The following is a 21,866-nucleotide window of genomic DNA, read 5'->3' on the forward strand; positions in this document are numbered from 1 at the left end:
CAAGCGATCGTTTTTAGGAAAATATTTCTCAAACCATTTCGTTTTCCCAAAACAAATGGAGTCTTAGTACAACTCACTCAAAGTTAACATGTTACACTTGTGCCAACGCACACAGTAGCTACTTCCTGATATTATTAAATTTTGCGATATTAACGGAAATAAATTTTTCAGATGCATTAACTGTATTATAAAATTTTGAGGGGACGAAAAAGTGGGAACACCTAAATAAAAGAGTCTTTTGTGCATTGGAGCTGGAGCAGAAGAGTCTTCTAGACTACACTTAAATGCGCAAGCATAATTACCAGATATCCAAATAATCTCACAATTAAACAAGGCGATATGTTTACAATAAATGAACTTGTGTTGGTATATAACATAACAAGTCCTTTGATAATCAGTACAAATAGCCTGTCTTCATAGGAAAACTTGGCGAAAATCTCCCACCTTCATCATAAGAAAATGAATCGTGCGTTTTCGATCTCTTCTCTCTCTTAGTCCTTCACCTCATCTTCCACCGTGTCCAATCCGCAAAGGACATTGTTTAGAACACCCACAAGAAGCTTGCAGACATCGGCCCAGACTATAACTTAGGTTTCTGTGTGAATGAATTCTCTTGGGTTGGACCTAGAGAACCACAACGCGGATCTCGAGGGACTAGGGCTGATCGGGCTCGAGTTGCTACAAGCCAACGCACGACCAGGTACATTAAGCAACCACTGAAGCAAAAATTGGAGCAACGCCTACTCAAGGCTCTCTCGCTATGCTTGGATGCTTACTCGTTGAGTGAGGGCATAGACATGACCCCCACTTACAAGGAGAAGCGTTAGTTAGATTTGAACATTTGTTGACTAACGAAGATACATGCGGCACTCAAGGATCGGAGCAGAAATGCGTTGTTCCACCTTTGACAAAGTGTAATGCTGACATTTTTCAATTGTCTATCATCGTATTTGGTATTATGGCTCTTAAAAAGGGATGTGATGAAGGCTGAATTAGCTAATAAATTAATGCATAGTTAATGAATCTCCAAGAGTTTTTTGAGTCTTCCCTTTTCATTCAATACTCTTTTTGTCTTGCTACTGGAATGTCCTTCCACTCTGTCTCTCGACAAATCTCAAATATCAAATATAGTCTTGAATCTCTTTCATTCCAAAAGCTAGTTTAAAGATGAGGTTTTCTCTCACACTTATAAACCGACAATCAACCTTTTCCATAACTGATGTGGGATAAACCCCAACAATCTCCCCCTAGCACATTGGGCCCTAGGTCAAAGGCAGCGACAACTTGTATGTCTCTTGTATGACTATTGGGTTCGGACTTGTTGGTAATCCGAGCTCTGATATTAGTGTTAGGTGGTCTTAGGCCTCTCTCATCCCAAAAACTAGTTTAAAAAATAAGGTTTTGCCTCACATTTACAAACCGACCACCAGCCTCTTCCACAACCGATGTGGGATAAACCCTAACAATCTCCCTCTTACATATCGGGCCCTAGGTCGAAGGTAGCAACAATCTTTATCTCTTCCGTGTGATTGTTGGGTCCAGACTTTTTGGTAACCCGGGCTCTGATACCGGTGTTGAGTGGTCTTAAACCTCTTTCATTCCAAAAGCTAGCTTAAAGGACGAGACTTTCTCTCGCACTTATAAACGAACCACCAGTTTCTTCCACAACCGATGTTGGATAACCCCAACATACGAGAGATACGGGATAAATTATCCACTTTGAATCCCATGGCGTAAGTTATTTTTCAAGTAGGCTCTATTTGTTTCGCAAAAAATAAACGATTTGAAAAATATTCTCTTAAAAATAATCCATTATATCGCTTGAAATAATTAGTCAATGAAAAACATTTTCATTATCGATAACAATTCATGTTTAAATATTTTCGTTAATAATGGTGATATTTTTTGTTTTCTTAATATTATAGGTGATACAAGCGATCATTTTCAGGAAAATATTTTTCACATAATTAATTTTTTGAAAAATAAACTGGCCATTAGTAATAAAAGAAAAAAAAATATATAGAAAGAAGTTAAATTCTTATGTGATAATCAAAGTATAGAAGTTGCAGTCCTAGGTTTGTCTGTTGTAAGTGTCAACCGCCTTCCATCTTCTAATAAGTAGATGGCTTGGTTATATTTGATTCAACGAATGTAGTCTTTTCGCTTCCCACTTTAAGCAATATTACAGTTAGATACACAAATTCTGCATCTTGTTTATTTATCAGAAGCAATATAGAAAGATCGTGTTCAAGAGTCTTGAAACTGTCATTAACGAGATAATCATCAATTTTCAAGGTGATAATCGTACATATCACGTGAGGAAGAGCCCACGCCTTTATGTTATTTCTTTGTTTAGAAATTGAACAAGTTCCATAAGATGAACACTTTTTATAAACCCATGAATAAATTAATGTAATTTAGATCTTCCAAGCATTAAATCAATGATTCATATACTACAATTAGATCGGACGAAAAGATTAATAATTCTTACCGAAGCACAATGGTATCGAATTCGGGAATATGATTGATTTGTATCTCTCAGTTGCATGTACGTCATGCGTCTTTATATGATTATCTATTCTTGTATATTTATGCCGAGTTATATGTCTCATTATACGATTTAGACAGACATAATTAAGAAACATGACCGAAAATAAAAAGAGCTGGGCTAAGTTTTCTAATTAAAAATAAACAAGCTTAGATAACTTTCAGTACAACTCATAATATACTACCTGATGACTAAGAACCAGATCATGACTTCCCAAGATGTTACACGGAACAAATAACGACATTCTTGTGACGAGACGAGCTGCAAGTTGATCAGAAGAATCATTGTACACAATCACATTTCGAAATGACAAAATCAACTGAACCGAACTTACGATTTAACTCCATGTTTACTTACATAATGAGCCTCAAACTCATTTTATATGCTTGATTAACCTATTTCGTGTTTCTTAAGATTTTGTATATATGAGCATCCTTTAGAGTAAAACATGGGGGGAAAAAATTCCGTCCTGATAAGGAGCTACTTTTGGATCGTTTTGTTTCTTTACCTTTGCAGATCTAAATCTATTTTTGAAGTTTCTACTACTGGCCACAGAAGAATACACAAACGAACGGGCTGGTCTGACCAGGCTTAGACCGGCCCAAATTTATTGAGCCTTGTGTCTCTAGGCTTGAATAGCCCGGCCTAAAAGCGATAGTTGGGCCTGAACAGAATTGGACTGGGCTAAACTCGGGTCGGTCTGTGATAAGCCCAAAGTTGCTCTCGTTTTCCTTTTCAACTTTTTCATGACACTTGTAGTCCCAAAAAACAATGAAAGCCACTAACCCGACCGTCTGGTGATACTGTCGTTATTTCCGATCTCACAAATTTTCAATTAATAAATGCTTTATGCAAAATACGCGATAATGGCATGTGGATCTACGATTAAAAATAATTGATAGTATCGTTAGATCGTTAGGAAATCATTTCCCAAAAACAATTCAGACATACACAAAATTACTTTAAATATTTTGAGAACCACTCCATGCTCAATGAATCTGACTTTTTATTGAATTTCAAATCGACTTTTAGGATTGACATAGAGAAATTTTACTGCAGGCAGAGCATCCGTACAGATTTCGTTACTCGCATACATTTCGAGAGCGGGTAATAAAATTGACACGCTAATGCGTCTAAAAATTACAATGCCTCTCAACTTAAACCGGGATAATAAGGAATGCCCGTGCCATTAAGCCAATCATTTCCTTGTATAAAAGACGCTACGGTGAACCGACCGGCCTCCGTAGCATTGGTAATGACTCTATAACCCGGCCATGTCACCCGGGCACTCGTGTTCGAACCCAACCCCCGGTTCTTGTACTCCCCGTAGTACAACGTGCTCAGCGCGAACGTCCCGTTCCACTCTAGCCACCCAGCAGGGTCAACCAGGTCTTCGATGTTCGACAGCATATAGACCGTCCTGGAGTACTCCTTCCACGGGCGACCCGGGTAGGTTTGGAACGAGGACTTCACGGGGATCGGGTCCGCCGCGGCCGCGACCTTGCAATTGAGGATCGAGATCCCCGTGTTCTGGTTGGGGTCCTCCCTCCCTTGCGCCGTGAATACGTTCTTCTGGTTCTCGTTCGGCTTGCGTGCGTACAAGTTGCAGTTCTGGAACACCACGGCTGCATTCCCGAAGATGAAGTCGATCGTGCCGTAGATGTCGCACTCGCGGTAGAACTGGCGGAGGGAGTGGACGTAGAGCGTGTCCTGGTAGCCGATGAAGCTGCAGTTGTAGAAGGCGGAGAGGTCGGAGCCACTCCGGAAGGCCACGGCCTGGTGCTTGCTTGGACCGGCGTAGTTCTCGAAGGATATGCCCTTCGCTATGAATCCACTCCCGACCGCAGCTGAGGAATAGAAAAAGGAAAAAGAAACGAGGGTCAAAAGTAAAGAAGATTTTGAGCTGACATGCATAATGTACTAATCTCAGTTTCATAATCTATACTCCTAAATGACATAGCAATATGCGCCCAAAGAGGCTCGCTAGACGAGAAATCCTAGATGTGACTTTTCTTATGCTCCTGAATTAAGAAAATGATACAAATGGTCCTTAAATTTTGGCTCAATATGACCCCTAAATTTTTAATTTGTTCAATATAGTTTCCAAACTTTTGTTTATTCTACAATGTCGTCCATAAACTTCAAGTCTGTTCAATATACTGCCTTAATTTTTGGTACATATTCAATTTAATCTCAAGATTATATGAAAATATTAAATGTCGTCCTTCCATTAATTCAAATTCGAGAACAAGATTGAACATAAGCCAAATGTTTAGGAACTAAATTAAACAAATCGAAAGTTCATAAACAACACTGCACATTAAAATAAAGTTCAGGGATCAAATTAAGCAAATTAAAAGTTCAAAGATCATTTATATCATTTTCCCTTGCAAATTACATCCTCAAGCAGTGGATGAATAAATCGTTAACTAGAAAATGCATGTACTTTACTTCAGATAGTCACTCTCATGTCTCCAAATCCCTTCAAGGAACCTTTGACCGGCATCATCTTCAAAATGATGTCTACCTTAAGCCATGCACCGAAACCCTAATTATGATGAGAATGGTCTGAAAAAACACAGTGGGCGTCACTAAACTAAGCGTTCAAGTCAATGGGAGAAAAAAAAAGATAACAAAATGAAATACACATTCTGCAACATGATTATGAGCCTTTAATCAAGATCTCGATCCGTAAATCTATGAACTCTTGGTCAGCAAATCTATGAACATGCACTTAATTTAGACTTCGAATCCGTGAATTTGGGCTCGCTGCCGAGGGGCAAAAGCGTAGGATCTAGTCAAAAACCTGGTCCCTGAATTTGCACAAGCTTTATTTAATTCATTAGCCTTGTCGAGCTCGCAGGAATTTTCACAAGCTTATCTTGTCTTATCTGTTTGATTTTTTTGTGAAGAAAAAGAAAAAAGAAAAGGAAAAGCATTATCCATATCAACCATCAAAGAACTGGACCGCGCCCATGTGCAATTTAAGATTCCATCACCTTCGCTGGGACCTGTTACAGATGTGGACACCAAATCATCCGTGCAAGACACTCCGCCTTGATTTCCTGATTCTATCGAGGATCTACATATAATATTTCGGACTTATTATAATGAAATTCGTGCTTTTATTCACGCGTAAAACTAATTGGTAATTTAACATGTGGTTCGTGTCTATTTTTGGAAAACTTGAAGCTATAAGTATCACAAGAAGATTTAAGTTCGAAGGTTCTTAAAAATTCAAACACGGAATGACACCCATATAAAACGAAATATGAACGGCGGTGATGTCCATGCTTGTATCCCGTTAAGTTTCCTCTGGTCGGACACGGACGGAAAAAATGGCTTGGACAAAATTTGTTCGGTCACGGTCTTGGACTCTCCTTGTCGAGTTGTTTTCAAACATGGAGAGATAAGGGAGGCCCCTCCTTGCCCAACGAGCACGACATGTGCAACATGATAATAGAAGTCAATTTCGGTTCTTATTAGGCCGCTCCTATGTTATTCCAAAAGAAGATTTCATATCTTTGTTGGTATTGATGCTTACCTGCTTCGCATTACATGCTCCCGAGAGAGCATTTCCATAATTCTTCAAATCTTCTTACCCGACACCCTGACCCGACAAACGCGGGTGGACTCGGCCACCCTCACATGGGTCCCCGTGCCACCGACGGTAATCACCTTTCTGATAATTATCACTTTGTAATTACACATATTTTTTTTTTGTCTATGACTAATTTCTCATTATATGTTTCTTTAACTGCAGTTTATTCTATATGATGTTAGAAAAGGCCAATTCAACCTCTCCGACGACATACTAAATGCTAAGTTTTTTTTACCGGAGGTTCGTAATTTACTTCACCTAAGCACAAACAGACTGTACCAATGTCCTTAGCCCGCGAGAGAATTTAAGATGCTCACGTGAACATGTGCTGCTCTACAGGCCAACCAAACGAGGCGGTAATACGACAAATTCAAGCCCCGTGATTGGACCCTGCCGACACGGGTACCGCTAAGTTTAGCTCAATATGCATTCTGATTTATAAACTTTTTATTTTGTTTAATGTAATTCCTGAACTTTAACCTAATATATAATGTGGTCCATAAACTTTTAAATTATTCAATATGATTACTTAATTTTTTTTATATATGTTCAATTTAATCTTTGAATTATACGAAAATATTTAATATTATTACCGAACTTGAATCGGTGGAAGAACAATATTTAACATTTTTATATAATTCACAAATTACATTGAACACGCCTCAAAAGTTCAAGGACTCTATTGATCAAATTGAAAGTTTAAGGATTGCATTATACATTGAGCTAGAGTTTATGGACCACGTTAGGCCAAAGTTCATGCACCATTTTGTCATCTATCCCTCTAAGATTATCTAAAATCCTAGTAATGCCGTGGTCCGATAATACGTCACTCTCTAGTTAATGTCGGGTCAAACATCACCAACTAATTTCGGAAAGCCGGTCGCGCGTGGCACTAAATCTACTCTAAATCACGACTGTTTGATTAGATGTAAGTTCAGATAGCAACTCACGGTGACAATCAGTGATTGTTAGACAGCACACATTTTGCACGTGATCTTATGTCCTGCTATATATAAACATTCGATCCATACGTGCTCAAGAGATTCATAGCTTCATGCGAGTGATTCATCGCGGGGGATATGAGAAGAAAAGTGAGCGAGGGTGAACCAAATAAAGATTCATTCGACGGTTTCGAAAAGGAAAATCTCTCCTGTATGCATGAATGGGGGGATGTCGAAATTGAACTCACCGACAGTGGCAGATCGGAAAGTGGTCCAGCCGTCGACGACGTTCCGGTTGCCCTTGATCCAAGTTTGCCCGATGCCGTCCCCCAAGAACATGATCATCGGCTTCTTACTATCCACCTCCACATTCTCGAAGTAGGCCCCTGCTTTTATATATATCACAAACCTGGAGAGTGTTTTCCAGTCAAAACCCACAAAGGAACTTCATTTAACTAATTGATAACAGCTAATGGAGAGTTATAATATGGTCCTTCATACTTCCTAATCAGATAATAGAAAACAGTAAATAGAGTAATGCTAAATTACCATGATTGGCATCCTAAACGATAGGTCAGGTAATGTATTTAGATACGTAGTGGGACATTCGATGACCTAAAGTATAGAACGCCAGATTGACTTTGTGCTAGTTTGTAGATCTTGTTACGTCCTATTGCTGTACGAACGAAATAATTGAGCTACTGCATTAACTCCATAGTGTCAGCAGAAGCCCAACCTGGTGGTGCTGGCATTCGGAGCGGCGGCCACCGCCGCGCTGACGGTGGTGAAGTTTCCCGTCCCATCCTGCGCCACAGTGACATTGTACTTTGTCGCGCTCACCGAAGCCTGCAGCAACCTCCTATCCTTGGGCGACAGCCACGCCGGAAACCCGTCCCTCATCCTGCCGTACTCGGGAAAAACCTCCGCCGCAGGCGAGCCGGACGGCCTTCCCTTCACGCCGGGCAGCTTCTTGAGCAGGGCCAGCGAGTTGCTGGCGTGGCGGGAGATTTTTACGAGGCTCCTCTCGATGGCGTCCCGCACGTTCTGCTTGCTGTACGCGAAGCCGTCGAGGCACGTGTACTGGTTCGTCATGGCGCCGCTCAGGAGCGTCTGGAGGTCGTGGAAGTGGGCCGCCGGGGCGGTGGGGCCGTTCTTGCTGGAGAGGTCGTAGATGGCCTTTCTGAACTGGTCGATGGTGTCGGCGAGGAGCTCGAGGCAGTCGTCAAGGGCGCGGCGCTCGAGGGGGCCGAGCTTGGTGGCGAGGCGCCGCTCGAGGCTGGAGCAGTTGGAGGAGACGGACCGGGCCTGGGCTGCGGTGAGGTTGACGGTGGAGGAGATGATCTCCGGGATGGATTTGGAGGCGAGGTCGGGGAAGGAGGCGAGGGTGGAGACGCAGAGGTCCGGGTAGAGAGTGCCTTGGCAGGTGGAGTGCGCCACTTGGAGGTGGCGGCGGACTTGGAAATGCGGGGTAGTTTGTGGGGTTCTGCTGGTGGTGGCGGTGGCGGTGGTGGTGGCAAGGAGGTTGAGGGGGAGGTAGAGGAGGAGGAGGGAAGCGGGTAGCAGAGTTGGGAGGAGGCGTGTCCGGAGACTGTCCATGGTTGAGACTGAATGGTTTGAAAATGGCGACGAAAGAGGAAACAACTTTATAAATGGAGATTCGAAAGTCAAGACTCAAGACCCGTCTTGCTTCCTGAGCCGAAAGGGCCGCACGCATTGGTAAAATTCAAAAGCAGTAAGTGAAATTCAAGAGAATTTACGGCGGCGTCGCTTTTTAACCTGTCAAAAGAACAAAGTTCAGTAAGAATGTAAAGCTTGGTAAAGATGTGATTCGCCAAGAATTCATGTCCGGACCTGGTTATAACTGGTTTAAACTTAGCGTCTTCATTTGATGCTGGTCTGTGGCTGCAGGACTTCAGAGAGGGCCTTATCATCTAGATCTGGTATGAGGACAGCGTCGGAAGGAGACAACCCTGATCGTCACGCATTCTAAGACAAAGGAGACTTGTTTAATGTCCCGGTCTATAACCTAAAATTGCAGTGTTTCTTGTCTTTTTATTGGGAAGACCAATCCAGCAATGCATCTTTATGAATCTGCTGCAATATATGGAGAAGTTTATAATCATCTACTTCTCAACTAACTTTCGTTGCGTTTGACTCTATCATTTAACCGTTGCTTTGCTTTGTAATTGAACACACACACACACGTGCACGCGGGTAAAGTGGCGAGCTTACTTGCCCAGCTCGCGTTCCTTAATTAGATGCACTCACCCCTAATGTATGTTACGTGATCCATGCGGCATCCGCACAATTAATACATATAATTCATCGGAACCATGATAGATCGGGTCAAGATAAATTGCTCACCGCCACACCTGGCGATAATAATTGCATCACTATTGACATCAAAACCTTATGACCGAGAGCGGTACTTCTTAAAATACCAATTATTTTCGCAACGAGAAGAAATCTAACTTTCACCGAATAAATCACGATCTGTATGAAGACCCCATCGACGACATACCCATCACGTCACACGCAAGGTGCGAATTCAAAAGTCGAATGCTAGACTCGGAAATTATACTAATCACAGGCCCATCTATAATCTATTCGTAGTACTGGTACCACGAAACCAACTATGCTGTTTTTGCCGTACCAGTCACCAGTAATTTCTCACGGGACACCATCCAATCATGCCACCGACAGGACAATAACACTTTTTCCTCCCTTTTCCACTCTTTTTCGGCCGTTGTCTTCCTTCTCCCCCATCTCCTTTTGGACTCGTGTTTTGACGGGTCTCAATTGAATATGACCTCGGCTCGTTCAGCGTCCCTTGGTCATGAATTCATGATGGTCCCATGCACCATCATTGCTCCGGTAGTTGCGCGTGTGGAATCGTGCCACATCTCTGGACCGTGACGGAGGTCCAGCCGTTGCGGCTGGACCATGTAAGAAGACGGGCTGCCGATCCCCGATTGTGGGTCGTGGACCACCTGGTCGCGGACATTGCTGATGTTGCAAGTTTTCACTTAGGATATTTTCCGGACCATGTCCACAGGACACATGTAGTGATGACAACAGCCCAGTGAATGAGGCTATGGGCCTTCTTTGTTGTGGGTTGATGGATCCGTCATCTCAAACGGTCCTTCCAACTGGGGTCGGAAAAGGCCAGGTATCGATGTCATGGAGGTCGAGCAAAGGCCCATTCCCTCAAGATCGAACGCTCCAGAAGTATCGATACCCGAACAGGACATGTCCTGATTCGGACCATGCCACTAACCTTGGTAAAAGCTCTACTTCAATACTCGAAGTGCTCGACGATGAAACATATCCCTCCGGTCGCCCCCCAATTTGAAATGGCTCTCATAGCATGCACGGACGAAGAAATGAAATGTTAGCCCACGTATTGCGGCTTCCAAATCTTATGAAAGTTCTGACCGTAAAATCCTTGAAAGTTGTCTTGTGAACTAGGAATTATCTCTTCCCGATTTCTTACTACCTCAATATCTTGCTTTCGTTGATAAGCATCGTTCAACCCCGTTTTGCTTGATTCTTGAGCATCCCTTGGACAATCGCTCTGCTCTTATCCGACCTCATAACGTTTGCGACTTCGACCTTGTCGTTCCAGGTGTTTTGCCATCACTTTGTCGCACCTCCTACAATCTCTCCCAGACTCCCAATATAAGCCATAAAGGTGTTTTTTCACCTTTATGGCTTATATACTCGTAGATATTTGAGTCATGAAAAATTCGATCCACTTGTCCCAACAGATCCATAAAAATTTCTTAAACTCACAATTTAACCACGCAATGAAATTTATACAAGTCTCTCGGGCTCTATTTGTTTCCCCGAAAATGAGATGCTTTTTGAAAAATATTTTCTAGAAAACAATAATATTTTTTGGTATTTAGCTGAAATATGAAAATAAACTAAAAAAATATTTTCTTCGAAAATTGAATATTTTCCTTCATGCACTCTTTTTAATTATTTTCATTTTATTTACACTTATTTCTTTATATTCTTATTTTTTACATTTTTTTTTCCTTTCCCCTTCTTCTTCAGCTAGTTGACGGCCACGACAACTGGGCATAGGCGAACCTCACCGGCTTGCTGCCAAAGAAGAAGGAAACAAATAAATTAAAAAATGAATGTGAAGGAGTGGAGGAAACAAAGATGAGTAACAATGTTTTTCTCTTCTCAAAAAGTGGAAATCATTTTCTCCACTTTTGAAAGTATTTTTTTTCCATAGGTGGAAAATATTTTTCCTGACCTATTTATTTCCGTGAATTGAACATTGGAAAATCCGAAAAATATTCTTTTGAAATTTATTTCTCGCAGAACGAACGGAGTCTTAATAACGATCTTGCCTGTTATCTCTACAAACATCTCCGACACGACGATCATCACGTCCGGAGTACGCATCACGCCTCCGGAGCAAACACAAACGCAGTAACCGTCACGATCGCCCTAGCCCCCACAACTATCGTAGCCATTGTAGTTATTCCGCAAGCTTTTTCATGTGTGATCTAGCCTCTCCGGGCAAGAGTTGTCTTCATCCGGGAAAATTCGGACCTGATGTTCCACACCACTAGAGCACGTTTACAGAACGGTTGGCAACGAGGGTAATACCCACCTCAGCGCTACTTCGTTTCGTCAATCTAGTTCTCTCTTTGAGCCAAGATCTTCAAACCGAGATGACATTATGTTCGGGCTTTCGTCGCTCCATAATGTGTTTGACATACACTACTACCAAAGAGCCTTCACTTCCCAATCTTGGTTGGCGAGATGGTTGTCCCAAAGCCGTAAACGTCGAGCTCCGTAAGAACAAGGATAACACAAACATGTATTAGCGACACTGAGTTTCACTCGCAATCTAGGCGCACAAGCGCAATTTAGAGAAGCACTCTCCATTTTATCAAGGAATAATGACGCAAAGGGTTTCCTGAATTTTGGCCCCGATATATAATGTAGTTTTTGAAATTTTAATTTATTCAATGTGGTTCATGAATTTTAGCCTAATATTCAATGTGGTCTTTGGAATTTTAATTTGTTTAATATGGTCTCTGAATTTTTTTGTACATGTTCAATGTAGTCACCGAACTATACGAAGATGTTCAATGTAGTCCTTCCACTAATTTAAGTTCGGGCACTACATTAGGCAAATTAAATGTTGAGGGGTCATATTGTACATTGGGCTAAAATTTAGGGACCATGTTGAACAAATTAAAAGCTCATGAACGATATTTCACATTGGGCCAAAATTCATAGATCATTTATGTCATTTTTCCTTTTATCAATTTATAAATGTTACACGATTAAGAAAAAGAGTGCCGCCCACAGAAATAACCCAAAAACCCTAAAGATTATCTCATAAAAAATAATTAGATAACTTTTCGGAAAACTAACTAAATCTCTTGAATATTCTCTAGATCTCGGAATCTAATCGGATAACTATGATCCCTAAGATAGTAATCTCTACTTCTAATAACCTTAAAACGATGAAATTAAACCAAATCGTAATTTTTAAGCTTATCGCGTTCCACGTCAGATTTTTGCATGAATCTTTCATTAAATCCATTGACAATCAATTTCGATCGAATTTGGCTGACACCATGCCGGAATATGACGTAGACAAAGATGTGCAAAGGTCTCACATCACATGGGTGACTCGGAGGTTGAAGGTAGTAACCTATTTCTAGATGATCGGTGGTTGGTAGATTTTGGATCTATGCATACTCTTGAGATTGAATCGAAAGATGTTCAAAGTTTTCAGCCAGAGAAGAATCAATGTCCCGGCAAAAAAGTCAAATCAAGCGCGAAGTGCGCCGGATCTATCTTGGAGATGAGCAGGAAATACAAGAACAATTAAATTGGCATGATTCAAACGAATCTGCTATTTTAGGGCAAAAAAGAAATAAAGGATTCAAGTATGAAAACCCGTGAAAACAAAAGATAGATAATATTCTGAATGCTTAGAGTCCGAACAAATGATTGTGAAGTGGTGGATTTTCAGTTGAAAATTTGGTGGTCACCCGTACTAATTTCACCAGCTAACCTAGATTTGAATGGTTCATCGAGCTCAAAACTCGTAAGGCCTTGTCATTTATCCCATACGAGGATAATAAGATGTGAAAATTATCCATCGAAACCAGCATTTCTCACATGAACCAATTTATAATTAACTAGACAAGACGTCAAATATACTGACATCCCTCTTTCGATGATTCATACCATAGACAGGACAATTATAGATCTAGGATTTTACTAAAATCTTGTCATGTGAGCTTAGAGGAACTAATTTTGATCGCATATTCATGAAGACCATGGTCATCTTCAAGTGTAGAGACAAGGTCCGGTTGAACAAATTTCCGTCATCACTGACAATCATGACCCTCCCATAGAGGGAAACTGAGAAAACCATACATAGATAAGACATTAGGATTAAATCCATTTATTTTAGTCAAGACATTTAAATTAAGAGGAGTCGGTGGTTTATACTTGGACCCGCACCGAAGCCACCTAATCAAAGAAACCCCGACAACCTGTTTCAAGCCTCTATTCAATAGGCCAAACTCAAAGATATCGACCTTCATTACATATAATATATAATTTGCGCCTAACTTTGACCTTCTTACGTGTTTGAAATCGAACTTTGAGTCACGGAGATATAAATGCATACGACTTTGACTTTGTTAGGCAGATTATTAGAATAACATATAGTCTTGGTACTCCCGTTATATTTTCTTTTCTTCTCTCTATTTGTCGATGCAATTTGCATTCGAATACGATCTGGGTCAACCGAAATTGTAAATTGCAATAAGATTTGTCGTGTTCTTCACTTGAGATATCATTCAACTCTCGGTGATGGTTCGAGAGTAGAACAAGGAATCTTCGTCTCTTTTGCTGCACATGTTTCCGTGTTGAACTTCCGAGGTTTCCAACTTGCTTGATACGCCAATGGAACCCTAAGTTGGCATTCTGGTCTGCTTCCACCAACTTCTAGTTTGTTAGCGTTAGGGGAGGTTAATAGGGATTGAAGAAGGCGTAAGTATGGTTGACAAATGATGAAGAATGATTTCGAGGTCACAAAAATTTGGTCTAAGAGATTCCATAAACTTTTGACCCCATGGTTGATTAACTTGAACGTTTCATTTATATGATATCCATAAATAGTAGTGCCACATTACTTTATAACTCAATCTCTAAACCGATGTTTTTAATTCTAGATTTATAAGTAATGATTAGTTGTTATTACGAAAAAACATTGTTAATTGTCACTCTAGGGATTTGGAACTAAATGTGTTTGTTGATCGGAAATAAATATTGCACTGTAAAGTGAAAATCATTGGTAGAAATGGGGAAAATTACCCAAAAAGTCATACACTTATTGTAATTGTGCCAATTCATTTCTAATTTTTTTTTACTGATTAAGACCTAAACCATTTGCAATTATGGCAATTCAGTCTATCTAGTAAATTTTAAGCGGTCGGTGCCGACGTGGATGATGGCCGGTCGGCGTTGAAGACGTTTATGTCGGCAGGCCAATGACATAATACTTTCATAATTTTTTTTTGTATTTTTTATTTTCTTCCCTTTCTCCTTTCTCCTTACCCTTCCCTTTCCTTGTTCTACCTCTAGGTGGTCGTCGGACCTCGCCGACCGACCGGAGGACGACTAGCGAGGCTCTTGTTGGTCTTACCAAAGCCGATCGAGGCCCGAACTAGTCATGGCCGGGCGAGGCAGAGCCTCGCGGTGACTAGGTGAGGCAAGGTCGAGCCTCACCATCCCAAATCGGGTGAGGCTAGCCTTGCCCGGTCGTGGCGAGACTCAACCTCACCGTCGTTGGCGAGGGTTGGCCATCCTTGCCCGGCCATGGCGAGGCTTGCGAGAGCCTCATCGATTGTCCTCTAGCCGGTCGCCGAGGTTTGGCCACCGGCTAGAGGTAGTACATGGAAAGGGAAAGGGAACAAAAAGAAAAGAAAAGAAAAGAAAAGAAAAAAGAAAAAATTATTAAAATATGAGGTGGTTGGCCGGCCGGTGTCCACATTAGCGCCAACAAGCCAAAATTTACCGAATGGACTGAATTGACACAATTGAAAAATATTTAAGACTGAATTGGTACAATTGTAATATATTTAAGACTTTTTTGGTAATTTTCTGGGTAAAAATGTGGATAATTACTAGAAGATTTGTGGTTGGCGAGTCAATGGCGGTGGTGGTTCTAGAGATGCCAACGGTGGACTGGTCTAGGAGAATGGAAGTGAGAGAGGAGGACGAGCTAGGGCTTTGTGAAAAATCACAGGTAATTTTTCTAATACGAGGTGAATTTACCCGTCCTCCGATTTTTTCTTAACCTTGCAATGCAATGTTTGGGTCGATTAGCTAAACATCGTAAGAGGGTGTTATTAGAAACCGATCTTTCCGGGACAAAACTAGTAGCATTTTTACCGACGAGTAAGTCCACCTTAGATTTTGACCCAAAAAACAGGAAAAAGAGGTCCACCTTAGACGAACAAACCCTAGACACATGAAAACATCCCGCTCATCCCTAAACCAGGAGACATCCCATGGGATGAGCACTACTTATAGCACCTTGTTTGACCCCCACATGCGATTGCACCAGAAGAACCCCAAACAAATCGATCGACATGGACTCCTGTGATCAGGTCACGCCACCACAACATTCGGTTCCCCCCTCCCAAACGATACTGTCTGTGACTTTCCTTGGAATATAATGCCGTGTCTACAATTTCACTTCAAGTCTATGTGGAGTTTCACTTTGCTTCGCATACTACGACTAGATGGTGGGGGCTAGAAATTAGCTAACAAATGCCCAAGTGGACGTATACAACGTGAGCTTGCGGTTTTCTTAGTCAAACAGCTTCAGCCCCGGTGGAAAGTTGGTCGAAATCGGGAACATCCTTCTTGGAGTGGCGGAAGAGCCTGGCCCACATCTCCGAAATGCTTTCCCCCCAAGATGATCGAGGAGGGGAAAATTCTTCATCTCCCTGGTCGACCTCAAGTGGCATTTCAATAGAGCCCACGCGGTAGTGAGAATGCTCCCATCCATATTGACTTTTTTTTTTTTTTTTTTTTGGTCCAACCATCCATATTGACTTGACAAGTGATTAATTATCCAAATCGACTTACCCTAAAATGAAGATTGCGAGTAGGGCAATGAGAATTCCTAGATGCTCCCGGATCACATCTGCATCCCATAAAAAAAAAATGTTTTTACATGTCGAGTTTGTGAAATTTCCGTTTACTCTTTCCAAAGAAATAACTCTTGCAATGCCGATGTTTTAATAGTTTTGTGTTCAGAAAAGACCAAACTTCACAAAATGAACTTGAAACACTATACTTTGAGTTTTATTTAAGGGTACTCTTTGTTGCTTTTATCTTATTCGAAAATTGAAATAAATGTTGTCATATCGCTTTCCATATACGACGTTCTTTTCCACATGCAGCTATAGCAAATATTAAATAAAATAATTCGGCGAGTGTGTATAGATTTCCCCGAATTGTTTTTAAATCTTGTGGCATATTATTCACATGAAGAATTTTAAAGAATGTCCTTACAAGTTCACAATACTTTGTTAATAATCTGTGATGTATTTCCAAATTGCGAACTGTACAATTAACGTTATTATTCTTTCTTTATTAAAGGGTCTAGTCAGTAGTGAACCAGTAATTTCAGGACGCTAGTTAGTTGCCTAAAATCGAAAATGACACTTTTGAAGTCATTTTCAAAATGGAGGAATTAACACATTTCAATGATGTCACTTGTTTCAAATAATAAATTTTTAAAATTTCAAAACAGATTTAATAGAATCATAACAAGTTCATAAATAGCACTATTTCTTACTCGACACTCGTTAGCAAAACTTTTGTTAATCATACTATATGCTTGCTGTCGGATTCTCGAACCCTCCATTTTAATACGTACTATGATGATAACATATTCAAACCCCGCACCATTTCTTTTCATGGTTAACGTGAATTGTGGGTCTCTCACCGTTTTGGAATTTGTGGACTCCATTGCAGACAAATCTAATGACGGTGCAGCCAATAGATCTTAACGAATCCACGCTTCCATTATTCTAGAATAATTTGAAAAAATTGCAATGATTATTTTCGTCTTTACTTCCCCTTTAGAGTATTCTCGGAGGGTAACGGCAGTGTTATGTGACGGCGCCGTTGACACGATAAATTTGTTTCTAAACAAATCTGCTTCTAAACAAGTTTTCTTGCAAACAAGTTTATGGCTAATAGAGCACCGTTACTCTCACGGCAGTGATCGGAGATTTGAGGTCGGCAATGGTTGCCGCGCCCACTCAAGGCCAGATTTGGTTCAAATGACCTTGATTTGGTGGCCATGGCCACCTTGGCCGACCTTCACTACACAACTTGCACGGCTCACGAGCCTAGTGTAGAGGCACGCACAGCCGGACGCAGCCCTTGCAAGCCCATGGGCCAAGGCCGAGCTATCATCGCTAGTCTCGAATGATCTCGCCGTAGACAGAGACAAGGATGCAGGGAGAGGAGTGCTAACGACCGGCGAGTTTGTTATCGTCAACGTCCCGGTCGGGCTGTGGTGTCGAGCCGCGGCGGCTCCATGCGGTGGGGGTGGCTCTCAATTGTTATTGTGCTATGCTAGTGTGTGTGAGGAGAGTGTAAGGGCATGGGAAGAGAGTGCGGGAGGGTTTGGCTGTACATTTTGGATGTGCATGATAGCAAATGGGATTTTTTTAGGTAAGGCAGATGAGTACGATGAGAGTATTTAATGATGTTTTTTTTTTTACGATTATTTCAAAATTTATTTACTCTTCCATAGTTCCATCCACCAGTTCAAGACTTCAAGTCGTACATGACAATATGTCTTAGATCAAGATTTGGTACTATCCAAAGCCTCGCTTTAATTATTTTCATGGATTCGGTGAGTGGTGTAATTGCGATTTGCGAGGTTTCACCTCCATTGGCCCCAATTGTTTGTCCTTTTTTTCCGGCTTCATTAGCACTTGCAATCAATGAGTTGCAAACAGGGCAGTTGAGCCCCATGAAGTTGATAACAATTGGTAGGTACCTTTGATTTGAAAAGATAATCAAATTTAAGCTAACAAGTTATAGGTGAATTATGATGTTCTAAACATGAATAATCTCACTCTCATGTGTCAAGTTTAGTGGAAAGCCATAACACACCAGCCGATACCTTGATAGGGAGTCACATTCAAGACTCCTTCCTTGACCCACACATATTTGAGCCTCACCTACCGAAATACCATTGGTCTTTTATAAGACCGATACCTTTGACTGGAGAGATCAACGGTGGGGAGATCAAACTGGAGCCCATTAACATGTCCAATTAGACGCGCATTTCCTCATAAAGTTGAGCCACTAAGTTACGGCCGATGTGAAATTTCTTTCGCCTAGCACCCTCACATGTTCGACTCAACAATAACTTTGTCAAACAAAATTTAATCTGTCATCATTTCTTATTGCCCTCATTTAGAGATGTAAAGTTAAGGCTCCCGTCGTCATTTCGACATGAACCTAGCCAGGCACTTTGTGAAATAAAATTGTCAACGTAGTAGTCTAGGCGACTTAAACATGTGTGGCTAGCCTCTAATTTAAGAGAATCTCAATCTTTATCCGCACTAAAAAAAATTATTCATCCCATACAAAAGCAACTGGGTGAAGAAATTAATCTTTTTGACTTATGTTAGATATCAAGGAAGTATAATTGATCCTTCATAAAACAGCATGGCCTCCAAATTCGACTCCTTGAAACCTAATGCGCAGGCGCAAGGTTGGGAATGATATTGAGTTCGAGTTGCAATTTTTCTTGTACGGGCAATTTACTAACACGCTGTACATCGCCTGCTTACGTTGACGTCAACACAAAGAACTCCATCAGATCTGCGACAGCCGAGGTAACACCGCAATGGACGCACAGGTAAAACCCTAATAAATAAGGAATAAGCAAAGGCCCACGCACCCCCACTTGACTTTCATCTTTCTTCGTGTCCTAGAATTCAGCACTGAAAGCAATAGCTCGAGATCGACGCGCTTCTTCTCTGAATTCCGTTCCAGTTTGACTTCAAGAAATTCTCCAGCTAGCAATCACAATCCGAAGACATAACCATCTCTCTGTCCGTCTCTCTATAAAAGCCGACGAAACTAAACCTAATCCACCATTCATCACAACCCTCTTGAACCATCTCTTTTTTCCAGCCATGGCAAGCTCAGGCTCGCTCATTTTCGTGCTCTTACCTCTCCTCCTCGTTCTTCCATTGTTGGCATCTCTAGGTTTCGCAGATGCTGACATTGCCTCGACCAGCCTCGTCTCGACCGGGACGATATGCACGTCCACTCCTTACCCTTCTGTATGCAGGTCCAACCTGCCGAACAACGACACCGGCGACATCTACTATTACGGTCGCTCCTCCGTGCGCAAGTCCCTCTCGCAGGCCAGCAGGTTCCTCGCCCTGGTTGACAAGTACCTCGCCCAGAAAGCCTCCCTCACTGTTTCTGCTGCCCGCGCCCTCGAGGACTGCCGCTTCCTCGCCTCGCTCAACCTCGACTTCCTCCTCAGTGCCTTCCAGGTCGTCAATGGGACGAGCTCGGCCCTCCCGATTCTCAAGGCCGATGACGTTCAGACAGTGCTTAGCGCTATTCTGACCAATCAGATGACGTGCCTCGATGGCCTCCAGTCGACTGCCTCCGCCTGGAGCGTGAGGAACGGCCTCTCCATGCCGCTTGCCAATGACACGAAGCTGTACAGCGTCTCGCTTGCGCTCGTCACAAGGGGCTGGGTGCCAAAGAATAAGAAGGGCAAGGGCGGCGCCGGCGTGTGGCAGCCGAAGAGCAGGCAACTACCATTCCAGAATGGCCGCATGTCGTTCACGATGTCAAGTCGAACACGAGGAATTTATGAATCGGTGACAAGGAGGACGCTCCTCCAGTCGAGTGGGGACAATTCTGTCTTGGTCAACGACATCGTGGTGGTGAGCCAGGACGGGACTGGGAACTTCACAGCCATCAACGATGCGGTCGCAGCGGCTCCAAACAACACCGACGGCACAAGCGGATACTTCTTGATATATGTGACCGCCGGTGTTTACCAGGAGTATGTGTCCATTGCCAAGAATAAGAAGTATCTCATGATGATCGGAGATGGCATCAACCAAACGGTGATTACCGGCAACCGGAGTGTGGTTGATGGGTGGACCACGTTCAACTCCGCAACATTCGGTAAGACCGCACTTTGCGTATTGATTTTCTGCAACATCAGCCTTACGTACGAGACGGATTCCAAGTTTTATAATAATCTTTTGGCTTCCTTAGTTAGAACTTTCCATGACCGGAAACGGGACAGGGAAGTCATTATCAAGCTATAGGGCGTTTCACCAACTAAATTAATTTTGAATTCTGCTGCCTTAACTGAAATGTCTCTACTATTGGCATTTGATAGAGTTACACCAAGATTTTCTTAATATATCCATTAAATGGAGCATTATTTTTTATCATATGGCAATTACTAGTACCACTATTATTGTATACTTTATCTTAAAGCGTGTGAAGGCATTATTTTCAGGCCCATAAAACAAAAACAAAAACAAAAACAAATCAATAGCTCGTTATAAAAAGAAATTCATAAAAATTTTCTTTGTTCGTCCGGTCTCATCTTCAAATTCTATTATAACAATAGGGATTTATGTCATGGATTCATTATAACTATTGCAGCCGTGGTGGCGTCGAATTTCGTGGCGGTAAACATGACCTTTCGAAACACAGCCGGTCCGAAGAAGCACCAAGCTGTGGCTGTCCGCACCGGAGCCGACCTGTCAGTATTCTACAGCTGTAGTTTCGAGGCGTACCAAGACACTCTCTACACGCACTCTACGAGGCGGTTTTATCGGGAGTGCGATGTCTACGGCACGGTCGACTTCATCTTTGGCAATGCGGCTGTCGTCTTCCGGAATTGTAACCTCTACCCCCGCCTCCCAATGAGCGGCCGGTCCAACATGATCACTGCCCGGGGCCGGACGGACGTGAACCAGAACACGGGCACATCCATTCACAATTGCACAATCAGGGCAGCCGACGACCTGGCCTCAAGCAATACCTCTGTGCAAACGTATCTAGGGAGGCCGTGGAAGCAGTACTCGAGGACAGTGTACTTGCAAAGCTTCATAGGTAGTGTGATAAATCCTGCTGGGTGGCAAATTTGGGATGGGGACTTCGCACTAAGCACTCTATACTATGCGGAGTATAACAACACCGGGCCTGGATCGAACACCACGAGCCGGGTCACGTGGCCCGGGTACCACGTGATCAACGCCACGGATGCGGCGAACTTCACGGTGTCGAGCTTCTTGCTCGGGGACGACTGGTTGCCTCAAACGGGCGTGCCTTACACGAGCGGGTTGATATAAACGTCCCGCTCCAATTCGAAAGGAAAAGACAACGAAAAAGGACTCTCCTAAGTGGAGATGACGAATTAGCTACATTGGTTCTTTCATTCTTGTTATTTGTTTTCAATGGGCAATAAAGGATACGGTCTTCTTGAATATTGATTATTAGGCGCCGGTGGATTTGTGCTCTGACCGGAGTCAAGAGTGTCGGTGGATTGTAACTCCATTTCGAAACTCCAAAGTCAACTCAAATCCAATTTTATCTGAATATAAAATAGAATGAGCATAACTTTAACACCAATTCAAAAACAAAATGTATATAGTCATAACGTAGGGTTTCATGCTGGGGGGCCTACATAGTTTCA

At 42.2% G+C, this 21,866-nt stretch overlaps 2 protein-coding genes across 4 annotated transcripts; one reads left to right on the plus strand and one right to left on the minus strand.

Annotated features, from left to right (window-relative positions):
* Window positions 1-3,605: 3,605 nt before the first annotated feature.
* Window positions 3,606-8,719, minus strand: LOC115733522 (pectinesterase-like). Its single transcript, XM_048281551.1, has 3 exons — window positions 7,827-8,719; window positions 7,339-7,499; window positions 3,606-4,395 (listed from the first exon to the last, which is right to left on the minus strand). The coding sequence occupies exons 1-3, from the start codon at window positions 8,684-8,686 to the stop codon at window positions 3,701-3,703; spliced, it is 1,716 nt and encodes a 571-aa protein (XP_048137508.1). The 5' UTR covers window positions 8,687-8,719; the 3' UTR covers window positions 3,606-3,700.
* Window positions 8,720-19,264: 10,545 nt separating this feature from the next.
* Window positions 19,265-21,657, plus strand: LOC115750215 (probable pectinesterase/pectinesterase inhibitor 7). Of its 3 annotated transcripts, none has more exons than XM_048272726.1 (3): window positions 19,265-20,338; window positions 20,831-21,529; window positions 21,561-21,657. In XM_048272726.1, the coding sequence occupies exons 1-2, from the start codon at window positions 19,321-19,323 to the stop codon at window positions 21,520-21,522; spliced, it is 1,710 nt and encodes a 569-aa protein (XP_048128683.1). In that variant the 5' UTR covers window positions 19,265-19,320; the 3' UTR covers window positions 21,523-21,529; window positions 21,561-21,657. The 3 variants fall into 3 exon arrangements, with proteins under 3 accessions (XP_048128683.1, XP_048128682.1, XP_030543280.2); XM_048272725.1 differs by having other exon boundaries at window positions 20,831-21,526; XM_030687420.2 differs by having other exon boundaries at window positions 20,831-21,657.
* Window positions 21,658-21,866: the final 209 nt, after the last annotated feature.

This window comes from Rhodamnia argentea, chromosome 1 (genome assembly GCF_020921035.1).
Source record: "Rhodamnia argentea isolate NSW1041297 chromosome 1, ASM2092103v1, whole genome shotgun sequence".
In the NCBI taxonomy this organism is placed as follows: domain Eukaryota; kingdom Viridiplantae; phylum Streptophyta; class Magnoliopsida; order Myrtales; family Myrtaceae; genus Rhodamnia; species Rhodamnia argentea.

Bases quoted from the DNA above. Each gene is read 5' to 3' on its own strand.
- LOC115750215 (XM_030687420.2), top strand. From the start codon at position 19,321: ATGGCAAGCTCAGGCTCGCTCATTTTCGTGCTCTTACCTCTCCTCCTC. The intron at 20,339-20,830 runs GTAAGACCGCAC...TAACTATTGCAG, and splicing joins GTTCAACTCCGCAACATTCG to CCGTGGTGGCGTCGAATTTC.
- LOC115733522 (XM_048281551.1), bottom strand. From the start codon at position 8,686: ATGGACAGTCTCCGGACACGCCTCCTCCCAACTCTGCTACCCGCTTCC. The intron at 7,500-7,826 runs GTTGGGCTTCTG...AACACTCTCCAG, and splicing joins CCGAATGCCAGCACCACCAG to GTTTGTGATATATATAAAAG. The intron at 4,396-7,338 runs GTGAGTTCAATT...TCTATTCCTCAG, and splicing joins TTTCCGATCTGCCACTGTCG to CTGCGGTCGGGAGTGGATTC.